Source organism: Abramis brama (genome assembly GCF_963993115.1).
Source record: "Abramis brama genome assembly, chromosome: 2".
Taxonomy (NCBI): domain Eukaryota; kingdom Metazoa; phylum Chordata; class Actinopteri; order Cypriniformes; family Leuciscidae; genus Abramis; species Abramis brama.
The window spans coordinates 33,691,697-33,713,924 of record NC_139964.1 but is presented as its reverse complement, the minus strand read 5'-3'; the positions used below and the strand labels follow the sequence as shown (position 1 = coordinate 33,713,924).

Sequence of the window (22,228 nt, the reverse complement as noted above, 5' to 3'; positions counted from 1 at the left end):
GAAGTTACCCCATCAGCACTTTCAGTTCGTAAAACAAATCACGGGTCGTGGCTCATTGCAAGAAAGCACCTCTCAGAGGACACTGATCCAGCTTCCGTGACAAGAATCTTAACCAGAGGGAAATTGCTAAAGTGGTCTTGGATGAGTGCCGTTGACACTTAAGGGATATATTATACTATATTGCAGGAAGCAGGCAGCAACCTGAGCTAGAAATGAATTACAAGACAAACATGATTATCTTTGAATTCTGCAGGAGCTCACATTGTACCTTTAAGTGATATAAATAAAGTATTCATGAGGAATTTGAATTTTTATTAAGCATTCATGAATGATTAGAGTGAAAATACAAGATTTTGGAATCTTTTCCAAACAGAATTTGTGTATTTTAAAATCATTCCAATGTCCAAAAGCTATGCAGTGTGTCAGTGAATGGCATAAGTAAAAAAACAAAAACAAAAAACATAAGAAAAACATGTGCATGTACATTATGCCTTTTATGTTTAACATGAACATTATACAGTACAATTGTGCTAAAGGCCCACCATACAGAAAAAAAATGGTAGGAAGGTAAAAATAAAGGGGGTGGGGGCAATACCATAATACTATATATTACTTTTTATAAAATATAAATGGAACAGCGTAATGTGTCAAACGAAAAGTTATTAAAATTTGTAACATAAACAGCTATTTAATCAGGAAAAGAGCTAGTGTATTTTTTCATTTTTGGAATTTCAAAACCTATTTAACAGTTTGTAATATTATGCTTTTAGTAAATTACAAATATCTTGGAGTGACAAAGAAAGTGTTACATAAAATGCATTTAGTATTCTGAATTACTGTATATCTGTTTTTTACATTAACAATAACACCAACAGTCTTTGCCGTTTTAAGTGATATAGATAAAGTATTCATGAGGGATTTAAATTGAATTAAGTATTCATGAGATATTAGAGTCAAAATACTTGATTTTGGAATCTCTTTTGAATCTCTCAGAATCTCTTCTGAACTGAAATACAGAGTTCTGTCATGAAACTGTAGATTGTGCAGGGTAATAGGTCCTTAAACTCACCTTTTCATAATCACATCCTTATCTATAGGGCGCAGCTGATTGGTTCCTGCCATATCAGTAGCCAATGAGCTCGCTGCTCAACCTTCAAATACTATAGCATTTGCCTAGCAGTGCAGCGCGCTTCAGAAGCCATCCACCTTCCCCAGCACCACCTGTATATATCTGCTATGGGTAATTCACGCACGTCTCAGCAGAGCAAGTTACCCACCAATTCGCCAAAATGTATAACAGTTACGAATTGCCATGTGAGTGTGTTGGAGAAAATAAGCTGGCAAAGTTACAACATCTTAGTCTTTTGTCAAAGCCTGAAATATCATAAAAACCCTTGTTCCTGTTTTACTTCAATCAGTTTCAATCCCGAATTTATCTTTCAACATCACATATCTTTAAATCTTAAAACTTTGAACAAAATTTCTAAATGCAGTTTAAAGATTTAAAGCCTTCATCTAATGAGATGTGTGTGTTGGAATCAAAGATAATCTGCAGAAACAAATTCTGGCGTGAAGACAGATAAGTTTCCTTTGAACTCTAAAAGAGCAGACAACACAATGATAATACCTAAATCATATCCTTTTTATTTCCCCCATAACAAGACACACAGCAATTCTACACATCAATGCCTTGTTTGAGAACAGTGTGTCTGTGGCCTGTGTGATAAATGTTACCAGAGAGCAAGAAAGGAGTAATCCTGATGTGGACAGTACCTTTCAACAATGGTAATGTGTAGACCGTTAAGATTGAATCTTGAGTTTTTACAGGTTTGCTGTCAATATGGCATGACAGTTAAAGGCTTTCAGTGAAAGATCCAGTGGCAATACAACATGGAGATGATTGCTATATAAACTGCCATTCAAAATGTTGGGGTCAGTAAGATTTGTTGGTAACACTATTTTACAGTGTCCTTGTTACATGTGTTACATGTTCTTACTGTAGAAATAACAGTAAGTTGGTAAATTGTGTAATTAGTAAACAGTAAATTATGCATAATTACATGGAGCTAACCCTAACCCTAATCGAAGAACATGTTTTTAATTAATATTACTCAGTAATTAGATAGTTTCACTGTAACAAAAATAAAGTGTAACTGATTTTTTTCTTTAATACTTTTTATTTTTTATTATTAATAATTTTATTCAGCAAGGATGCATTAAATTGATCAAAAGTGACAGTAAAGACATTAATAATATTTTGAACTTTATTCATTAACCCTTAAATGCATGAATGTTTCGCCAATCATTATTACATATTTAGGTCTTTAGCAACCCGTATAGATCTAACAGGGATGGATCTCCACATGTCGCAATAATACAAAACTCTCCTGATAGCCTGTTAGAGTAACAATTACAGAAAAATAAAATAAAGCTTTTTTTGTTACCTTTTAGAGCTTGGAAGGATTTAGTTTGAGCAGATGTTTAATACCATCATCACTGTCCTCGTCAGAGCTCTTTCAGCATCTGGCTCATTTTCACGATCTCAAATATATTCTCAAAACTATCATTTTCAACATCTTCAAAATTAAAATGTTGATCTCTGACAGCTTCTTCACCAGATCCACCATCAAGTGACAGTGACACTAATATTTGATTGCGTTCAGTATTTGATCTGCAGTAAATCGCTGAGCTGACGATTTGTTTTAGCTTTTTTTTTCCTGCCTGTGATAACTATGAGTGAAACGTCACTTCATCATTGTGTGTCAGAATTGCACTTGATCAGTCATCAAAGATTTAATTATTGTTGTGCTGAAAAAATATATTTACACTGTTACACGCCTTGTGTCGTTAGCGGAAAAAAAAGAATGGGAAAACAGGCATTCTTTTATATATTGTTTTCTTGTTATATTGTTTATAATGAATTGATTGAGGAATAATAAAAGGTTGATGTCTAACTTTAAAAAATTAAGGAGGACGTGGGTAGTGAATGATGTCCTGGGTCACTAAAGACCTGAGGTATGCGTTTAAGGGTTAAAGAATCCAGGGGGAAAAGGATCACAAGTGTTTTCAATTTTGTGAAAAGTCTGGAGTAAATAGAATTAAAATAGAAAAAAAGGCACAAAAATATTTCAAAATATGACTGTTTTACTGTATTTTTGATCAAATAAATCCAGCCTAAATGCAATAAAAAAGCGTAAGATATATATATATATATATATATATATTAAACATTAAACAATATTGCCGGCCTCAAACTGTACCTAGTAATTTGCTAATTGAATTAAAACACTGCAAACACGCGAAACAAAGTGACATTAGAGATATAGTGTAGTATGCTCTAATAAAAATGAACAGACTTTTTTTTCAGCATTTAAAGACAAAAACAAAAATTAAGTGGGACGTCTGTTTTAGTGGTCCTCTCCCAAAAGCCAGAATGTCCTCACCCAGCCCTTTCCCTGAAATGGAAGAGAACAGGGAGGTGAAAGCAGTTCCGAAGCTTTGAAAACGTATTGTCAAGAATAGACTATTGAGATCTATTTATAGGTCCTTGCCAGCTGTGGCTCGTTACCGAAGAAATATCTCCACTCTTTCTGAAATTGTGTTGCTGTGTATACATAACTTTTCAGATATCAATGTTTACATCCTTGATTGTAGTTATGATGTCATTTTATTACATTATGGCTTTGTAACAATGGATTTGTCACTGTTAGCGCAAGCAATGTTGAAGAACCAATCCTAAAATAAATAAGTGTGAAAAGAACCAGTTGAGCAGATAGGATTGTTGTGACGTGGTAAGACAGGAGAAATGAAACTGAGATGGTGTTTTCTGAGGTGAATGTCAAAAGTGACAGCAGTACCTTTATGTGAATGTCACCTCGCAATTCACAGCGGAAAGTCCTGAAAGTGTCAAGGAGAGACTTGGTGGAACTGCTCACATGGATCTTCAGTGCTGGAGAGGGAAAAGTATAACGTTATGATACCTCTCTACACTATTATGTGTATTAGAAATGTGCTAAGGTCCAGGCAGCGGCAAGATCATGCAGTGTCAATCACATAGGTTTCATTTGAAATTCTTCTCTGACATTTTACTAATCTACTGTCAGCACATCCTTCATGAGTGGTCTTACGTAATCCATATGTCTCCATCCTGGAGGCCGTGTTCACAGTGTCTCCAAATAAACAGTAGCGTGGCATTTTCAGACCCACAACCCCTGCGACACAAGGCCCTGTAACAAGCAATATGATTTTTTTATGATTCTGCATTTTCCTCAACCTCTAGTAGTTTTAACAAACACATTTCAAATAAAAGTTAAAGTGCTTTCTATTTCTCTATCACAGTAGTACTGTTTGCGTGCTTAAATCACCTCTTTAATGATGGTGTTATGTAATATTATGTACAATGATGTCATTTATTTGAATTTTTTTTATATGAGTCATAAAACAAGTTGGCATGTTGGAATCTCGGCATAAATGCCAGAGCGGCTGACAGCGTAAACACTACTCTGATGCATAAATTAACCAATCAGAATGAATATACAAATGCGTCATTGGTTTTCTATTGAAAACACATCTGAAAAAGGCAAGAGAGAGAAGAAATGAAACGTACTGTAACGTACAAGTCATAATCAAATATGTAATGAGAGGTAGTCTAGTCTCTCAAACCTGTAGATAACAATGCACAACATTTGTTTCCTATACTATACTGAGATTGTGAAATATTGTAACTTTTTCTATAATATATTTTAGATTGTAATTTATTCCTGTAATGGAAAAGCTGAATCATTACTTCAACCTTCAGTGTTACACGATCCTTTAGAAATAACTTTAAAATGATGATTTGCTGCTGATGAAGCCTTTCTCATTATTATTAAAAACAGTTGTGCTGATGAATATTTTTTTAGGAAACCATGATTTTGTTTTAATTAATAGAAAGTTAAAAATAACTGCTACTTATCTACTGATTGATTGATTGTAACAATGTAAAAGTCTTTACTGCCACTTTTGATCAGCTTAATGCTTCTCAGTTGAATACAATTAATTTATTTAATTAAAAAAAAAATCCTACTACACCCAAATTTTTGAATAATAGGGTAAAAAATGTATTAATTAATACAAATTTTAGGGTGGGAAATCAAGTGGACATATGAGAGGCTTACTGAACACTCGAAGTTGAGTGGCAACTTTGGAGTAGCTATTTTTTTTTCCATGTACCAAGCTGTGGTGGAGCATGAGGGAATTTTTAAAATGTGGCTCTTGTAGACAAAAGAAATGTACCAAACTAGCTCTTGAACTACTGCAAAGGTTGAGTACCACTGATCCTTGTTCATATTTTAGAGCACAAAAAACGTGTTCATGAAGGTTTACTCTTTTGTTTTATACAGTAACATAAATTACAACCCAGTACCAAAGTACACTCAGATCCTGAGTAAATTTCTTTTTCCTGATTGATCAGGGTCATTGCAGGCGAGCGAATATACAAGAATAGCCCATGCAGCCAAAGAGCTGTCACCATCCAGTTATTACCTGAATGGACTCCAATGCGGACCCTCAGCTGCTGCTCTGGTACGTGTGGACTGTGGAAGCTCCTCATGCCCTGCCCTATAGCCAACGACATTCTGGCTATTTCTTTTGCATGTTCATCTCCATTTCTTATAGGCAGGCCCGACACTACCATGTAGGCATCGCCAATGGTTTCCACCTGGATACAGCAAAGGAAACATGAAGCAACCAATAACCTACAATGAAACGGTGAGGCATTCATATTACGTACCTTATAAACATTGTGGTTGTCAATGATATTGTCGAAGTATGTGTACAGATCATTCAGCACGTTCACGACCTACAGGAAAGGAAACAAGTACGGCCGGTTTAAAGTCAGCTTATGGATACAAAGATCAAAGTTTCAGTAAGGTGACAATAGTTTTCCGTTGGGGTTCAGCTGTGGGCTTTAGTATGGTCCACATATAGCCTCATGTGAATGTATTATTTCCACTTTAAGACTCAGACGAGCTAGCGAGCCAACAGCTATGCTAACAGAAGCCTGATATTCGTGACAGAGTGGAGTTTTCGGCACTTGAGCCATGTGATCTAGTAATGTCAGGAGCTCTCATAGGACATATGAGACCCATTCCAGAGCTTACTATGTGGGTATTTGATCTTACAACACAGACCCCTACACAAACACTCACAGACACACACACACACATTGTTTAACAAGTCCAGGGTATTTCAAAGTCTTAGACAACTCAAGATCCTCAAGCCTGCCCAAATGGCTCTGGCCATATGTTTTTTTCAAAATAGGATCGAAATGAGTTCAAATGACCCCACACGGGACCTACATTTTTTAAAAACCTCTGTGAATTTTTTTTTGAAATGCAGCCAAACCTGCTCAGAAAGCACTGGGCAGAAACTCTCTGAGATGCTGTTTGAGTCTTGGTGTCTTTCATCACCTGCATTGGCGTGAGGGATGCTGACATGGCTGTGAAGCCTTCAATGTCACTGAAATAGATGGTGACGCAGTCGTAGGTCTCTGCTCTCACTGTCTTTCCCGCTAAGAGCTGAGCAGCTACAGATCTAAAAATATGAGGGAAAAAAGACAGGCACTTTTCAAAGGCAGGTTTCAAGTGGAGGCCTTGGTGATGTTGATCACTGGTCTGGTCACGTAGGCTTGTCGTTAGGCCAGGTGCAAGCAAGTTTTTAGTAACACTACTGAAGTGTTGGGGACGAATTCACTGAACAGTTGTGCCACTTTTGCGTGCAGTATGTCAACACAAAAGCATGCATCTTTATTCACTAAGCATCCAGTTTAACCAGGTGTTAAACCCAAAATGACATTATTAACTCACCCTCATATCATTCCAATTTTTTCATTCATCTTCAAAACCCAAATGGTAAACAGAAACTCAATCTCAAACCTTACTGGATCTTATACATCAAGAAAGTATGGTTGTGCTTTTGTTTACCATATTTGATGTAATCTATGGTGCATTGATCAATGTTTATATGTGAATAAAAGTCTAAATTAAATCTGTATATCAAAAAAGAGATTGTGTATCTTCAGAAGACTTGGATTAAATACGGATTATTTGATGGATTGATTATATGAATCCATATTTCATATGGATTACATTTACTGTACAAGTTTTGGGTGAATGGACTGTCAATGGAGAGACCGAAATCTCTCAGATTTTATTAAAAATATTTTTCAATTGTGTTTTGAAAAAGAACAAAAGTCTTATGGATATGGATCGACATGAGGGTGAGTAATTAACAGATTTTTTTTTTTTTTTTTCAACTATCCCCTTAAATGTGCTGAAACAGCATAGCACCATAGTTAAGTAATTGTGTCCTTTTTTCAGAGCGAACATGACTTCGCTGTATGTAAATGAGATGTTAATAAAGATTTTGCCTTAATATGAGGTAGTATACATAATTTTATTTAAAAAAATATGTTTGTGTACATTTTTATTGATCATTGCAGCAATAATTCATCAAATGAAAGACAAGTACATTATAACTCAAGCATATATCTCCAGTTTCGCAGAAATATTGCAAATTGCATTCAGTACAAAATAATTTCTAAATATTCAGTGTTAAAGGGATAGTTCACCGAAAAATGAAAATTCTGTCATCATTTAATCACCCTCAAGTTGTTCCAAACCTGTGAATTACTTTCTTCTGCTGAACACACACATACACACACACACAAATTATTTTTGAAGAATGTTGGTTACCAAACAGTTGATGGACCACACTGACTTCAATAGTATTTTTTCCAATTGTTTGATTACCCATATTCTTCAAAATATCTTCTTTTGTGTTCAGCAGAAGAAAGAAATTCATACAGGTTTGGAACAACTTGAGGGTGAGTAAATGATGACACCATTAAAGTTTTCCTTTAAGGACAATTTTCCTTTAAGGAAAATTTTAGGAAAAAACACAACAAAGCGGCATCAAAAAACTAGCGGCAATGAAAGCAGACTGTGGTGATGCCTCTTGTCACAAAAATCTGCGCTTGAACACAACGCAAAGACTAAAGCCAACTGCCAACTAGTGCATTCTTTCTCTGCCTGTATGAGAGGAAATAACTATTCATACCAGCAGGTGGCAGTAGTCTGTATTCATTATTTAAAGGGGTCCTATTATGCTTTTTAACTTTTTCTACTTTAGTTAGTGTGTAAAGTTGCTTTTTGAGTAAAACTCCAAAGGGAGATATTTTTTTAACAGAATCAACTTTTCAAGAACCACAACGAACGGCTCGTTTGGACTACAGCACACTTTTTCCGGATCTTATGAAGTCATAATGTTCCTCATTTAAATAATACCCGCCCACGGAATAGGCAAAAAAAAGTTGGAGAGGCCTGGCTAAGTGGCGCTAGAGAAGATGAAGAGAGTTGTCGCTGTGTTTTTCACACCGGTAAATGTTTGTCCTAAGGCTGACGAACTTAGTGTGGTTAAAATGCATTTTTAACACTCTTCTTGAACAATATAACCTCAACATTTGTCTGTGCACTCCACATTTTACTTCCAGAAGAGAGTACAATGCAGGCTATAAGCTCAAATGCTTCTTCTGAAAGACGTAGCCGCTTCCATTTTGTTGGGACAATCTGTTGTTTATGGATCACAACTTGTAAGGTATGGATCACAACTTGTAAGTATGTCTTATTATTTGTAGTTTGTTGTTTTCTATTAACAGTTCCAGTTATTAGTTTTATGTAGTCTATGATGTAAATGAAGGGCAAAGCTTTGCCTCCGCTAGCCTGCTAACTAACATTACAGTATTGATGTAGTGTTTACTTTAGCTTTTGTAAGCTCTTGCTTTTGTAAGACTGTTCAACGCCCCTTAGGACAATTATCCATGATTTTGTGATCGATTACTGTTTGTTAGTGATGGGAAGTCCGGTTCTTTTCTGCGAACCGGTTCTTTCGGAAAGTTTGTTTCAATGATCCGGTTAAAAAAAACGGTTCACCAGTTCTTTTACGTCCTTGCGTAATGACGTCAATTCTATTATCCTGGCGGATAAAAATACATTCAAGTAAAGGCATTTGTTATCATAACTTAAGTTAAATAATAGTAATCATCGTCATAATCATCTTGGATAAGTTTCTTACATTTACGTTTTGCAAATGAACCCTATAGGCGAAGAGCAAACGGGGATGTTTCACATGTCTTAAAGATATAAAGTGAATAAACTGGTCTTCATCAATTTTATTTTATTTGTTATTAAAAAAAACACGTACATTTCGCCCCTCATTTAAGTCCTCGGTTCACCCGTGCTCATGTATCAGCACAGCATGAAGTTGGCCGAAAGAAAGCTTGGTTCAGAGATGGTGCTATCACGCATGCACAGTATCTCCAGCTCATCGGTTCTCCATATCGAACGTGTCCGTAAGAAACAGTTCTCGCTTCTGTACTGGTGATTCGAGAACCGCTGTACCTGTACATTCAGTAGTGCGCGCATACTCAGTATCAGCTGCTCATACTCATCTCTTCTCTCAGCACAACATGTCTCAGTTCAGTGAACTGTTGGAGTTACTGGAGTATATACTCCGAGATATTGTTTATTTTGAGTCGGAGGGATTGTGTCAGGCATGTCCAAAAGTGAGTAACTTTAGTAACTTGTTGATCAGCGCTGACGCAAGACGCAAACTGTTTTGAACGATTCTGTCCGATTTAGTGTACTGGTTCAACCGGTTCACTAAAAAGAACCGGTTCAAAAGAACGATTCGTTCACGAACCGGACATCACTACTGTTTGTATTACCATAGTTTTCCGACAAATGTGATTAAAAAGTGGATAAAATCATATCTATAAGAAAAATACAAAAAATATCACTCTGAAACGTCCTGTGAAATCCGTGCTTGCAAAGTCAATGCTTGAAATCCGTGCTGAACAGATTTCAAGCATTGAAATCTGTTCAGCACAATCCTGTTGTTCGTTAACATTGTCAGGGTCTGAATCGGGCTCGAATTGGTTTGAAATTGACACCATCGTTAATATTTTCATCTGATTAGAGCTTGTGGTTATGAAGGGGTGGGACATTTCCTGAACACACGTTAAGCGCTGCCATTCACAACACACTGCCAGGTAAAACCAATCACAGCACATTTCGTATTTCGGAAGGAGGGGCTTCATCAAAAACGACGCGTTCAACCAGACTGGGGAGAGAGGAGCTGTAATAATGTAAAATATGTAAAAAATAATGTGTTTTTTTAACAATCAAGCATGAAAACATTATTTTAGTACATCCCAAAAACAAAATCAAAATCAAAACTTCGTAAAAGGGCATAATAGGACCCCTTTAAATAGGCAAACTAGAGTTCTGTGTATGCCCTCTTGACTTTGTCATTTGCATGCTTCTCACTTCCATTTTTCATCTTGTGCACTGGTTGACTAAACTGAGCAGACAATCAAGAGTTATTCAATATGCTCAATGGAAATCTGCCAATAGGGGTTCAATTAGTGTCAACAGTGTAGAACATACCACAAAAAAATAGGACAATAGATGCTCAACGACAGCCTGTCATTGGCCAATGGCCAACCATCAGCTTGGTGCTTCATGGCTTACATGCATATATTCTTTTACAAATTAGGTAAAACATCAGTTGGCGCAATGGTAACCTCATGATTTCCATGCCTCCATACCTAACCACAGCATGAGATTGTAAATCAAGGAAGTGTAAAAAGAAAAAGGATTTATATGCATCTTTTTGGTTATAATCTGGAGCATTACCGTGGCAGCATCTGCGTGAGAAGCCCCTCTGCCCGCTTCTTCTCTTCCTGAAGTTCAGCGGTACGCTCACTAACTATCTCCTCAAGATTACATGCATACTGCTCCATACGGGACAGCAGGTTATCCAGAATGTTGTCAGACCCCCTGTGAACACACACAAACGATTAGCATTTAATATTATTACTATTATAGCTTTAGTACTATCACATTAAAGAAGCAGTAGCAATTCTTTATTGTGCCTTCAAGGGCCATTCTGTTGCAAAATAATTATTATCAACGTACAGTACACATACTGTAACACAATTGCTCTTTAATCTGTCTTTCTCTCTCTCTCTTTCTCTCAACCTTGCTCCTCTAAGGCCAGTATAAATGTTTAGAGTGATACGCTTTGACAGTGTTGTTCTCACGAGACTGTGTGCTTGCTGGGTTGTGTGTCTCTGGTCCCCAGAGTACTCATATCTTGTTTGTTTGTCTACCTGATTAAGCACTGTCATTTGTAAATGTAATTAATGATCCTCTGTGTCCCTGCTCTGTTTTTCTTTATTACCTCAAAAGTGCTCATTAGTCACAACTACCCTCATTTATAAAGCTGAAACAACCACAGAGAGGAAGAATGTGCAACTGTTACAGTATCAAGACAGAATTGGATTGGAAGGGACAGATAGCTGTGCACTTCTGATGTCTCAGCACTGCTTGTTTAAAGTGCCTTTAATCAGACTTGAGAATCTTACTCTGCAAGTGGGGAAGATTGTTTAAACAGAAACTCTAATAAAAGTGCAGTCTGCGCAGAGTGCTCACATTGAATAGGAACTGTCAGACATAAATGTCAGAGTGTCTGTGGTTCTCTTTGTTTTGGTTTGTGGTATGCAAGTACTAACTGTAAGTTTTATTCATTTTCAGTTCATTTTTTTTTAACTTTTTTTTTTTTTTTTTTTTTTTTGCCCGGTTTTACAGACAAGGCTTAAGCCTAGTCCCAGACTAAAATGCATGTTTGAGCTGTCTTTACTGAAAGTAACTTGCACTGACATATCTTAAAATATGTCAGTGCCATTGTTTTGTCTCAAGATGCACATCAGTAGCCTAATGGTTTTTTTCTTCTTTTTTTTTTTCTTAGGCACGTTTAAAAAAGCTACTTAAATGTCCTTAACTAAAGCCTATACTGGCTTAATCTAAGCCCTGTCTATGAAACCAGGCCATAGTGTACGGTATTTGGTTTCAAATTAAAATACAGTTTATAAAGCTTATTTATTAGCTGATAAATAAATGAAGTCAACTGTGGTATAAAAATAAATAACATACCCTTCTGTGTTATTTTAGTATATTTATATACTATTATAGTATTTATTAATATTTTGAAAGTTTTGGCGATTTTGTTTTGTGCTTTTGTCATTTTTATATTTTCTTTTAATTATTTCTATTTATCTTTTTTATTATTTTAAGTAATTTTAGTACTTCAACTTAAACATTTTATTTCAGTTAACTGTCATGGTGACATTCCTAATAAGTATTTTATGCTTAGTAGTTCATTAATAGTTTAGTCCTGGTGAGATTTTCTTTATTTTTAATTTCTTTAATAGTAATATTAACAACAACAACAACAACAACAACAGCAACACCAAAAAGAAGAAGAAGTTAAAAAATAACTTAACACTTCAGTTTAGTTGTGTTCCAATTCTCACTATTAACTAGTTGCTTATTAGCATGCATATTATTAGGATATTGGCTGTATAAGTACTTAAAAAGCACTTATTAATGCCTTTTTCTGCATGACCATAATCCTACTCCATACCTAAACTTAACTACCTTATTAATAAGCAGTAATTAGGAGGATAAAGTGTGACCAAATAATTATTATTTCAATAATTTTGTAAATTAACTATTTCAGACTACGAAAGAAATCTAGACAATGAAAAGTAGAGATGATGAACAACACATTATTGCTTTATGTCATAACTGACCCATTACTAAGACAATTTTTTTTTATGGCAGTCCTGAGAAATGAGAAGTCTGGTCTCTCGGCAGGTTTCTCTCTCCAGCAGCTGACCAAGAGACCCTCCAGTTCCTCTGCACACTCCGCTTGGTCTATGTGCGGCCTCAGCGGGCTACAGCCCCCCGTCCTGACCCTTTCCACAATCTCTGAAAAACAGACAGGGAGAGAGTCCTTCACAGGTGCCCATCTGCAGTGCTTTACTTTATGTTATGAAAAGTGGCTTTAATAACAGAAAAGTGGTTATGGAGAGAGGGTGTGGAGAGTATTGTCGTACCTTTAGCACTGAAGTGACTGTTGGGGATGTAGAAAGGCCCTCTGCGATATACCACCTCTTGAGCGATAATGGCAAAACTGTAGACGTCCCCTTTTTGAGTGCCATTAGCAGCCATGGACTGCCTCAGCAGCTCTGGTGCCCTCCATAGCAGAGCTTAAAATGCAAACGCATATGTATTTACAGAACTGACAAAATGTAACTAAGGTTGAATTCCAATGGCAAGTGAGCATCCCTTTGCCCGACTCACTCCGAAGGGCAGAACCTTTGAAGTAAGGGGATTTGTGTGTCACAGTGTGTCCGTTTGGAACACACTTGGTGAAGCGAACAACCTGTAATGTTACCATTAGCTGTTCTTAAATCAGTAATTTCTTATTATTGCTCTTAATGTAATTGTTGCACACAATGTCCACACAAAGATGGCAATATCAGAAATCCTTGCCCTTGGTCCCCATGATGAAAACAGCTTATAAATCACATTAAGTGATGTTTTTTGAAAATGTAAAAGTGCAGAAAGTTTTCATTGATGGTTAGGGTTAGGGTATATGGTAATATACAGTTTGTACAGTATAAAAATCATTATGTCTATGGAAAGTCCCCATAATACATGGAAACCCAACATTTGAAATGTATGACATAAATGTGTAAAATATCACACACAAAAAAAAACAATTTGAAGTATTCTTGTTTATAAGTTAATGCGAACACTCCCACCATCCAGCTATAAAATGATTTGCGAGGACTCATCACCCTGGGTCACATGACCATGATCGATAACATTACTTCCTTAATGTGACCATCGAATATGACCTTCGCTAACGGACTTGTGGAAGATTATTGTGGAGGATTATTTTGACGCTGGGGAAATACATAGGCTACAGCAAATTTGCCTGTGAACGCTTTATATAAATACAATATAGGTAGGTCTAAAACCATGTGATCACTCATATTAATGTTATATCATCATATCGTCCAGCCTTAAAACTTGTATAGGTGCAAATACACCTTTCGCTGCCTGGAGTCTAGTTGTTTCTATGAATTGCACCGATCCATTTGCTTCTCTGTTCTGTAGCTTTCGGCAGATTGTAAAAATATACCTCTGATTTCTTGTCAAAATTAGTAGTACAGCCAATCGCAAAGCTCTTTCCCGTTTTAGATGTGTTCTGTGTGTTTTTCATGGCATTCACGCTGAAAACAAATGCTGCCACTCAGTCTTTTTGCCACTTAGTGGCGTAACCACAGTCACACCGGCCGATGGTGATGTCACGCGTACACCCTCTATCTAGGTCTTCACTTTCGCTTGGAACGCCCCTACAATTGGCGTCCCCTTCCCGAAATGCCCCCCCAAAAAAAGCCCATTTGGAATCTGCCCTAAAACTATAAAATTCTGTTTGCATATATGTCTGCAAAACAATTATGTGTTTAATGTATTGAACTCTAAACCAATTATTACTTTTTCACTCTCTTTTTCCAAAAAAAACTTGGTGGAAATGCATTTTTCGGAAGTTCCACAATTCCAGCTTACCGGTCCAGGGGTCAGATCCAGGGCTCTGCTCTGAGTCTGAGCACCTCAGAGTGTTAAGTCCAAAATCAGTGACCTTCAGGACAAAGCGACTGTCCACCACACAGCTGGATGATGAGAGGTGACCGTGACAGTGCAGGGGACTACAGTGCAAATAGTCCATGCCCTACAAGAGAGTCCAAATTTATCCATCACTGTTTTATATTCTACTGTCAGCAAAATCATTTTAAACTATAAGACACAGACACAGTGACCTTTACAATGTCTAGCATGAGGGAATACTTAAAAGTCCAGTCCAGCTTGATCGACTCATTCTTCAAAATGTCCTGCAAAGTTTGGGAACAAAAACCTTTCATTACCATGGCCATTCGTAAAATAATGAGAAACCATCCTCACATTGGCATTCTGACATTAATTTTGAAGTTGCCATGTATGTTGCAAGGTTGTAGGACTACAACCATTATCCTGTTAGATACACTTATTTTATTCATAAATCCAAAACTGCCATTATTAAAAAACCATAGGGAAATCCTAAGGCATTGCCATTTCCCAACCTGAACAGAAAAGAAACAATTATCTTAGTGTTGTGCAATAGCACCTGCAGACTTCCTTTAGGGCAGTACTCCGTAAGGACGAAGGGTTGATTGGTCTCCAGGGACGCTCCAATAAATTTACAAAGGTTATAGTGGGTCAGATCTCTGCACTGAAACACATACACCCATAGAGGTGTCATAGTTTTGTTGTGACAGACTAAGAATCAATATTTGTCAATGCTTTAAACAGATTTCACCAGTTTGAGCTCTGCCAACAGCACGCTGTTCAGATGAGTGCTTCTTAAATTCAGAAAGGAAACAGAACAAATTGCTCCCTGAAGAAAAAATAAAAAAAATAATGAAATTAAATTAACTATGAATAGATTTATAGGGCAACTAAATCATAACCAATGTTCTGTAGCATAATTTGTCTTGTACGTCACAATACAGTGACGTAAATGTTTAATCACTAAGAGATCCCAAATACTTCACTTTGTACACTGCAGTTTGTGCTGATGGCTTGTCTTGCATTCTGCTTATGATAGACTCCAAAGAAGCCTGAATGGGCTTGGAACTGTGGGACTGCATGAGCCAAAAAAGGGGAGAGCCTATTATTAAAGTAATAGATTCATTCATTTATTCATTATTCCTTCCTTACAATTACTATTAGTACTTATGTACAAGCATGTACTGTATGCACTTATATATGAGTTCACACAATTCTTGTATGACAAAATAAAGTAAACTATGGGCCGGAAGATATACTTAATCCACATATGACGCATTAAATAATTTCAAAACCTTTGCTGGCACGGTTGAGGAGTGATGCTTCATCATTATGACATTATCAGCATTGACTTTCCACAACATCTTGGAGGCTTCCTCCTGGAGTTTGTACTTCCTGGTAATAAAAATATATAGGCCTGCATTTTTGGACATCAGCTCAAACGTTTTAGCTGAATTTAGTCTGGAATTCATGAACTTTCAAATCAACACAAAGTTTCAACATAATTGTATAACATGCAAATCTTACATCCAAAATAAACAAAAATGTTGTATTTGGCAAAAAAACATCACTTGGAACGGAAAATCAAGTATATACATCTCAGTTATTCAAATTATCTAATTTCGACGATTAATGTTTCAGCAGTCCTGAAGGCGCAATCTTAAAGTTTAAGAGCAGTGAAAAATGTACAGTTTGACTATTACCTGTATTGAACACAGATTGCAAGCGTTCCTGCAGCCACCAAGCCAGCGATAATCCCCAAAGCAATCAAAAATTTTCTCTCTGAAAATAAAACACATACATTTGTAATCTGCAGGTCTGCTGTGTGATTAAAGCTCACTTGGTGTCAACATCCAACTACGTCCATTTATAGAAGTATGATACAGCAAGACTTGAAGCCGCCAAGGGTAATTCTGTAGGAATGCAATATGAAACAGTCACCTTTTCAGAATTCTGATAAAAGGATTATATCTGGTTGCATAAGACTGTCCTGACTTTATTGCTTCGACCTGTTAGCTTGGGGGAGATTCAGTCAGTGAATAGCTGAGAAATCTATATTGCCGTTCAGTTGGACATTTGGGTCTTGCAGGCAATGGTACATTATTCAAGATTTGTTCCTCCTTTTTTAATCAAAGCGAGTGTATGGGGCAGTGCCAAAAACTGAAAATGAAGGGGTGGGAAAATAATGGCTGGGTGGTGGGGTGTGAATCCTCTGATGTGAGGAGCAAAGGTGGGCTTTTGGTGCCCCCTACTGGAAAGAAAGTTACTAGACTATGGCCTCTGACTGGCCCCTTGAAGAAGTTGATAAGCAATAATCGCATGAACACGCTTCCAAGCTTCATATCATGTTGCTTTGAGTTATTACCACACATACACTTTACAAATTAGTGAAAAGTGGTTCAAAAAGTTCAACAACCTTGAAGCTATGAAAGTCCCAAAACCAACCTAGGATATATGTGTCTCTATCTACATTTTTACAAAACTCCAAAAAACGTATCTATACATACTATTAACTGCTGTTTCCAGCAGATTATTGATTAATAAAGACTTATTTTCATGTGGTTCCTTGAACAATACTATGTAATGACCTCAAAACACGTTTACCATAGTGCTTGATTTGTAAACTAATAAATTTTGACGTCCTGTGAAACACAGAACACGATAAAAGAGCTCAAAGACTTGTAGAAGCAAGCTAAAATGGCATGGTTGCTTCAGCAAATGCATTTTTATGTCACGTTTTCTTTCTTTAACACTATTGTTAAGGTTTAGGATTTGATTTGATATATGTGGTAGTAAGGGCTTTCAATAACGATTCTGACACACAGAAAGTTTTTTTTTTTTTTTTTTGCAATGAGCCTGGGTTGCTCAATACCTAGATTGATGCAGAGTTCCCCTTGAAAGCCACAATCTGGAGAGTCTTTGGGAGGAGTTGTCCGTCCTCCAGGCCAGCTGATGTGAACCCCTTTTACTGCCTTATATGTCCCAAAATAGTTTGCAATGACCTGTGTGGAGAACCCAATGACTCATTTGACAAATGTAATTCAGAATAGCAGAGCATGGCTTCCATTGGTTTCGCTTACGGTCGATATAAGTAGTGAGCATGACAGTATCTCACCTGACTCTGGTTACCACTATCTTGAAACTGCTTCATCATGTAGTTTAACTCACGATCTCCATTTGCATCAATGGTTACATTGCCTTGGATACCTGTGTAATAAGCCGCAAAGCATGTACCATAATGAAATCCTGTCAACTTGGTGGCAATTTTATTTACAATAGGAAATTACATGAATTGTTGATGTAGAAAAGAGAATGCTCAATACCCTGTCAACAAACCCAAACTAGAAATAGGCTATGTACTTTATAACTCATATTGTTATCAGCATTGCTCACATATGCAAGCTTAAGGTTTGGGAAAGATTTCATTATTACAAATTTGCAGTGTTCACTATACCCTATTGGGAATCAATAGATATAGTTTAAGTTCTACAAACCTGTTATGGTCCTGTTCCACATTCGTCTAGTGATGGCCAAGCCATCATATGGGTTTCCATTTTCTGCCAAAGTTTCGTTTAATGCCTGGGCATACAGCCAGACAGTATCATGGGCTATGGCTGCTAGCACTGACACCTGTTACATTAAAACAATTAAACTCATAATAAAATAACCTTTAAGTTTTATATTTAAAAACATCACATGTATGATCGACATCTGGTTTCACATAAGCCGCTGAATTAGGCTTCCCCATCTGCACCAAAACACTTATAGCATCATTGACATCAGACTCTGCCTTTGCTTATGTCTATAATGTAAAAGCCAACCTTTTCAGTAGGAGCATATGTATAGCCAAAGTCTGTTTTGGATCTTCTGGTGACATTCTCTGAGAAGGCCTGATAACGTTTATCACTGGGTTTATACACTGACAGGAAAAACAGAGCCTGATAAGCTTGCCTGGCCACTGAGTCATATTCATCACCTGAGAAAGAAGAAAACCATGCACTATAAATAGAAAATGGCGTCATATTCAGTAATACCTCATTTTATGAGGTTAGCAAAGTCCTTGCTTTTGTGGTTACGCAACACACCTTGTTTCCAGTCAAAACTGCCAAACAAGACCTTTTGCTTGTACGGCTCGAAACAAAAGAAGATAAAATCTCCGTCAGTCAGGCCTTTCTTGTGAGCTTCAATAAGCAAGCTGCGGACAACCTTGCCATGTGCTGATATCACAATAACTGCACAGGCGAAAACACAAACAATGGTTTCATTGTTTAGTTCCTCACAGGTCTTGTGATAACAAACTTTTTGTGAGAACAGAATTTTTCTTACTGCGAGAGACTTGAGCCATCTCAGTTAAGATCCAGGACCAGGTGGATAAAGACCCTTGGGAGAGAGAGCCATGAATCTCTTGATACCTGGCCACTGTGATGTTATTGTGCTCTGCTTGATACCTTTGAAAAAATGAGGGTTAAAAATGAAATTTAAAATTAAAGTGGTAACCATTTTTTCTGAAATGAACGTCTTGACTTCTTGAAATATGTATAAAAACTTTTAATGTTCTTAACCACTTTAATCGCAAATCACTGGTCAGGAAATTAGAATTGCACAAATACTGATAAAGTCACTTAGCACAGAATAGCCTTTCCCAACTTGCAGACAGCTTTTTAGAAGAGTCAGTGTTGTTCCACTCAATGTTAATGGCTTCAAACAGTTCATGCGTAGTTGAAAAATGTATTCCAGTGCGTCTGAGTTTAATTTAAGACCAAATATTCACTGTAGGGTTCAAATCTGCAAAAGCAAAAGCTTTTAGCTTTTTAAGACAAATAAAAGCTTAGTCACGATGTTTAGCCATTTTGGGCCTTTTTTCTTTTCTTTTTTCTTGCCTCGGAGTGTATAGCCTATGGTAAGAAACATTTGAAATGTTACAGATTTAAATTAAATTCACACTGGAAAAAGTGTGAAAAAGTATATGTAGGCCTATATTTCATAAACTAAAATGTAATTAACATTAATTTAACAACGTAAGAAGCCTTAGAAGAAACTATTTCCAAGAAAAACCATTATGAGCTGTCAAAGAAAATTCTGTCAATTTATGATTTTTCACTGTAAATTGTAAGATGATGTTCTTTTTCACAGTATTTCACTTTCAAATTACTTGACAGATTTACACAGTATAGAGTAAGGCAACCAATTAACAGGTTTTGACCATATTTTTTACCGTTAAAATTATGTTTTTTACATTGTACATATAAAAATTGTAAATATACATACAATGTAAAATAAATGTAAACATACATAGATTTTTCCACCTCTGAGTTTCATGGTATATTACATACTTGATCCCCTCGGCAGAAATAGTCCAGGAAGGTTTGCTGTCATAGATGATGCCTATGCGCTGCCAGCCAAAATGTTTACAGATTCCCACAAAGAAAGCCCCTAGTTTAGTGAAAGGTCCAAACACTCTTGTTAAAGTCGGATAGGCCTAAATTCAAAAGGGGCCAAAAGAAACATTTAACAACCAAAAGGCAAAGTGCATTTTCAGATGCAAGCATGTTAATGGAAACATAACCGACCTTCTTATCTAGAAACTGTTGCTCTGCACATACGGGACTGATGACAGCAATGTTCCAATAAGCTGCTAGTTTAGCAGTCACTGCACAGACCTTGAATAAAAATTAGCAACAAATGATAATACTCCATTTCCTGCACAACGAACATTAGATAATCATTTGTCTTCTAATGATGATATCTTGTGACAAATAAGATTATAACGAGTTTTGTAATTACTTTTTGATAGCCCTTCATGCGTTAAAAGTCAATTTTAAGCTTTAATTGGAACTGTGAGCTTGTAATACCTTAATTTGAGAGTCTATTGTCTGAGTAATGATATAATAAGTGAGTGATTGTTATTTCTGACATGTTCCGTTTGAACTAGCTGTATTTTAATTTTGTATTAATTTTGACCTTCAGCTGTCTGGGAAATGATGCTATTGAAACCACGTACATTTGAGCAAGACGGTCCGATGAAAGCGCTGTATTTCTGTCTATGGTAAAGCGCCACGACTTTCCCTGGGCCACGTAGATCATTGCATTCATCGTCCACATAATGGTAATCCAGATAATGCCCTGACACAAATCATTCAACATCACATTAAAGATGATAGAGAAATATTCCTCATCTTCCTTTTATACCTGGTACAAATAGCTCACTGACCTTGCAGTAGGTCCGGACTTTTATTTACAGAACTGATAGCGACAAGAGCTCCAGCCCCAATCCGACCAACGCTGAAAGGAATGGAGGTGTTGGGCATGGAGATCAGCAAGGTGAATCTGGTGCCCAAACTGAGAGGAACCAGAGCCATCAAAAAGAGCAGTAAGCCAGGAACTCTCTCCAAGTGCTTCATTAACTCTAGATGACATATTAGGCAACATATTCATATTTTACAGTACGCACAAAGATATATTTGTACAAATATTTCACAAAGTATGTAAGTAAACTATGTATATTATTTGAAAACATCTTATCTAATTTTAGCATTGTCAGTGGTAAAATCCCATATGCTACGAACACTAAATGAGCTTGTTAAAATTAATTATACCTGAAATGACTGTACTTACCACTCATTCCAAAAAGAATAATTCCAGCTTCAATACAGAGGGTGATCAAAATTAGTCAAACGAATTTTTAAAAAGGGATCTTGCATGAGAAACTACCTGTATCGAGGATGGGAAAATATCCAGTGGCAAACTGTGGCCATATGGTTTAGCTCTGAAACCAGCCATCCACAACAGTGATCTCCCCAGAGTGACTGGAAATCAAGGGTCTCACATTAATACTGCTCTGTATCTCAAGCTGTGGTGCTCCTCTGACGTTTGTTTATAGCTTAAAAACAGCATATGAGTAAACACTGGTCAACAGATGTCTATGGGAATTCTCATCTCTATGAGGTCTGGACAAAAAAAATGTGTTTGTCTATGCTTTGAGTGATAGAGTAGTTTTTTGTTTATAAGGGCTCTTTTTTAAAATGTGAATGTTAGCATATGGCTCTCCTCATATTTATTAATAGCAAGAAAGTAAGGAACTGTAAATGAAAATATACTGGTATGATTGCCAACTTCCTGTGTCTCAAAGAAAAATAGAAAGAAGAATATTAAGTATACTTTGGACATTAATTAATTATAGATCAAGAATCAGCCAGGGGTGCGTTTCCCAAAAGCATCGTTAGCCAATATGGTCGCAAGTTCCGTCGTTATCAGCATATTTCAACAAGTCGGTGTTTCCCGAAACCATAGGTCCAACTAACATTCACAAACAGCATCGCAAAGTTGTGTGTTTGGAATGACAGCTCTCAACCTGTGGTTAGAAGTTAGTTTCATAGTTTCTTGTTTGCATGATATGTGGACTCAATAAATCCTTATCTTGAGCAAAATAAGCAAGCAGACATTCAGTACAACCTGTGTCTTTTATTTATAATACATACAAATGTCATTTATGTCTTTTAGTTTGTCAAGAGATTTAAAGCATCTTTTATGAATAGTGCGCGTGTGCGAACGTGCTCTACTACGCAAGAACGAGCGTACACTGTAAAAATAAAAGGTGCCTGGAGGAACCTTTTGGGGTTCTTCACTTTGCCACACCGGCGGAACCGTCTGTAGATCCTTTAGGCACCCTTTAA

At 36.7% G+C, this 22,228-nt stretch overlaps 1 protein-coding gene across 3 annotated transcripts; it reads right to left on the bottom strand.

Moving 5' to 3' along the window:
- Positions 1-299: 299 nt before the first annotated feature.
- On the bottom strand, positions 300-21,359 carry LOC311077346 (atrial natriuretic peptide receptor 1). 3 transcript variants are annotated; one of them, XM_084105728.1, is made up of 27 exons: positions 21,171-21,359; positions 20,767-20,961; positions 20,557-20,678; positions 20,126-20,215; positions 19,889-20,034; positions 18,882-19,003; positions 18,641-18,787; positions 18,377-18,531; positions 18,050-18,185; positions 17,671-17,762; positions 17,428-17,557; positions 16,259-16,337; positions 15,851-15,950; positions 15,542-15,631; positions 15,307-15,384; positions 15,115-15,219; positions 14,771-14,842; positions 14,520-14,682; positions 12,998-13,150; positions 12,692-12,869; positions 10,734-10,877; positions 6,450-6,573; positions 5,771-5,839; positions 5,524-5,698; positions 4,128-4,226; positions 3,858-3,949; positions 300-3,455 (listed from the first exon to the last, which is right to left on the bottom strand). In XM_084105728.1, the coding sequence occupies exons 1-27, from the start codon at positions 21,175-21,177 to the stop codon at positions 3,408-3,410; spliced, it is 3,111 nt and encodes a 1,036-aa protein (XP_083961854.1). In that variant the 5' UTR covers positions 21,178-21,359; the 3' UTR covers positions 300-3,407. The 3 variants fall into 3 exon arrangements, 2 of the variants coding, with proteins under 2 accessions (XP_083961854.1, XP_083961855.1); XM_084105729.1 differs by having other exon boundaries at positions 14,777-14,842; XR_014604870.1 differs by lacking the exons at positions 300-3,455; positions 3,858-3,949; positions 4,128-4,226 and having other exon boundaries at positions 5,620-5,698; positions 6,385-6,573.
- Between the last annotated feature and the right edge of the window lie 869 nt (positions 21,360-22,228).

Bases quoted from the DNA above. Each gene is read 5' to 3' on its own strand.
- LOC311077346 (XM_084105728.1), bottom strand. The intron at 14,683-14,770 runs GTCACTGTGTCT...ACTCTCTTGTAG, and splicing joins TCATGCTAGACATTGTAAAG to GGCATGGACTATTTGCACTG. The intron at 5,699-5,770 runs GTACGTAATATG...TGCTGTATCCAG, and splicing joins ACAACCACAATGTTTATAAG to GTGGAAACCATTGGCGATGC.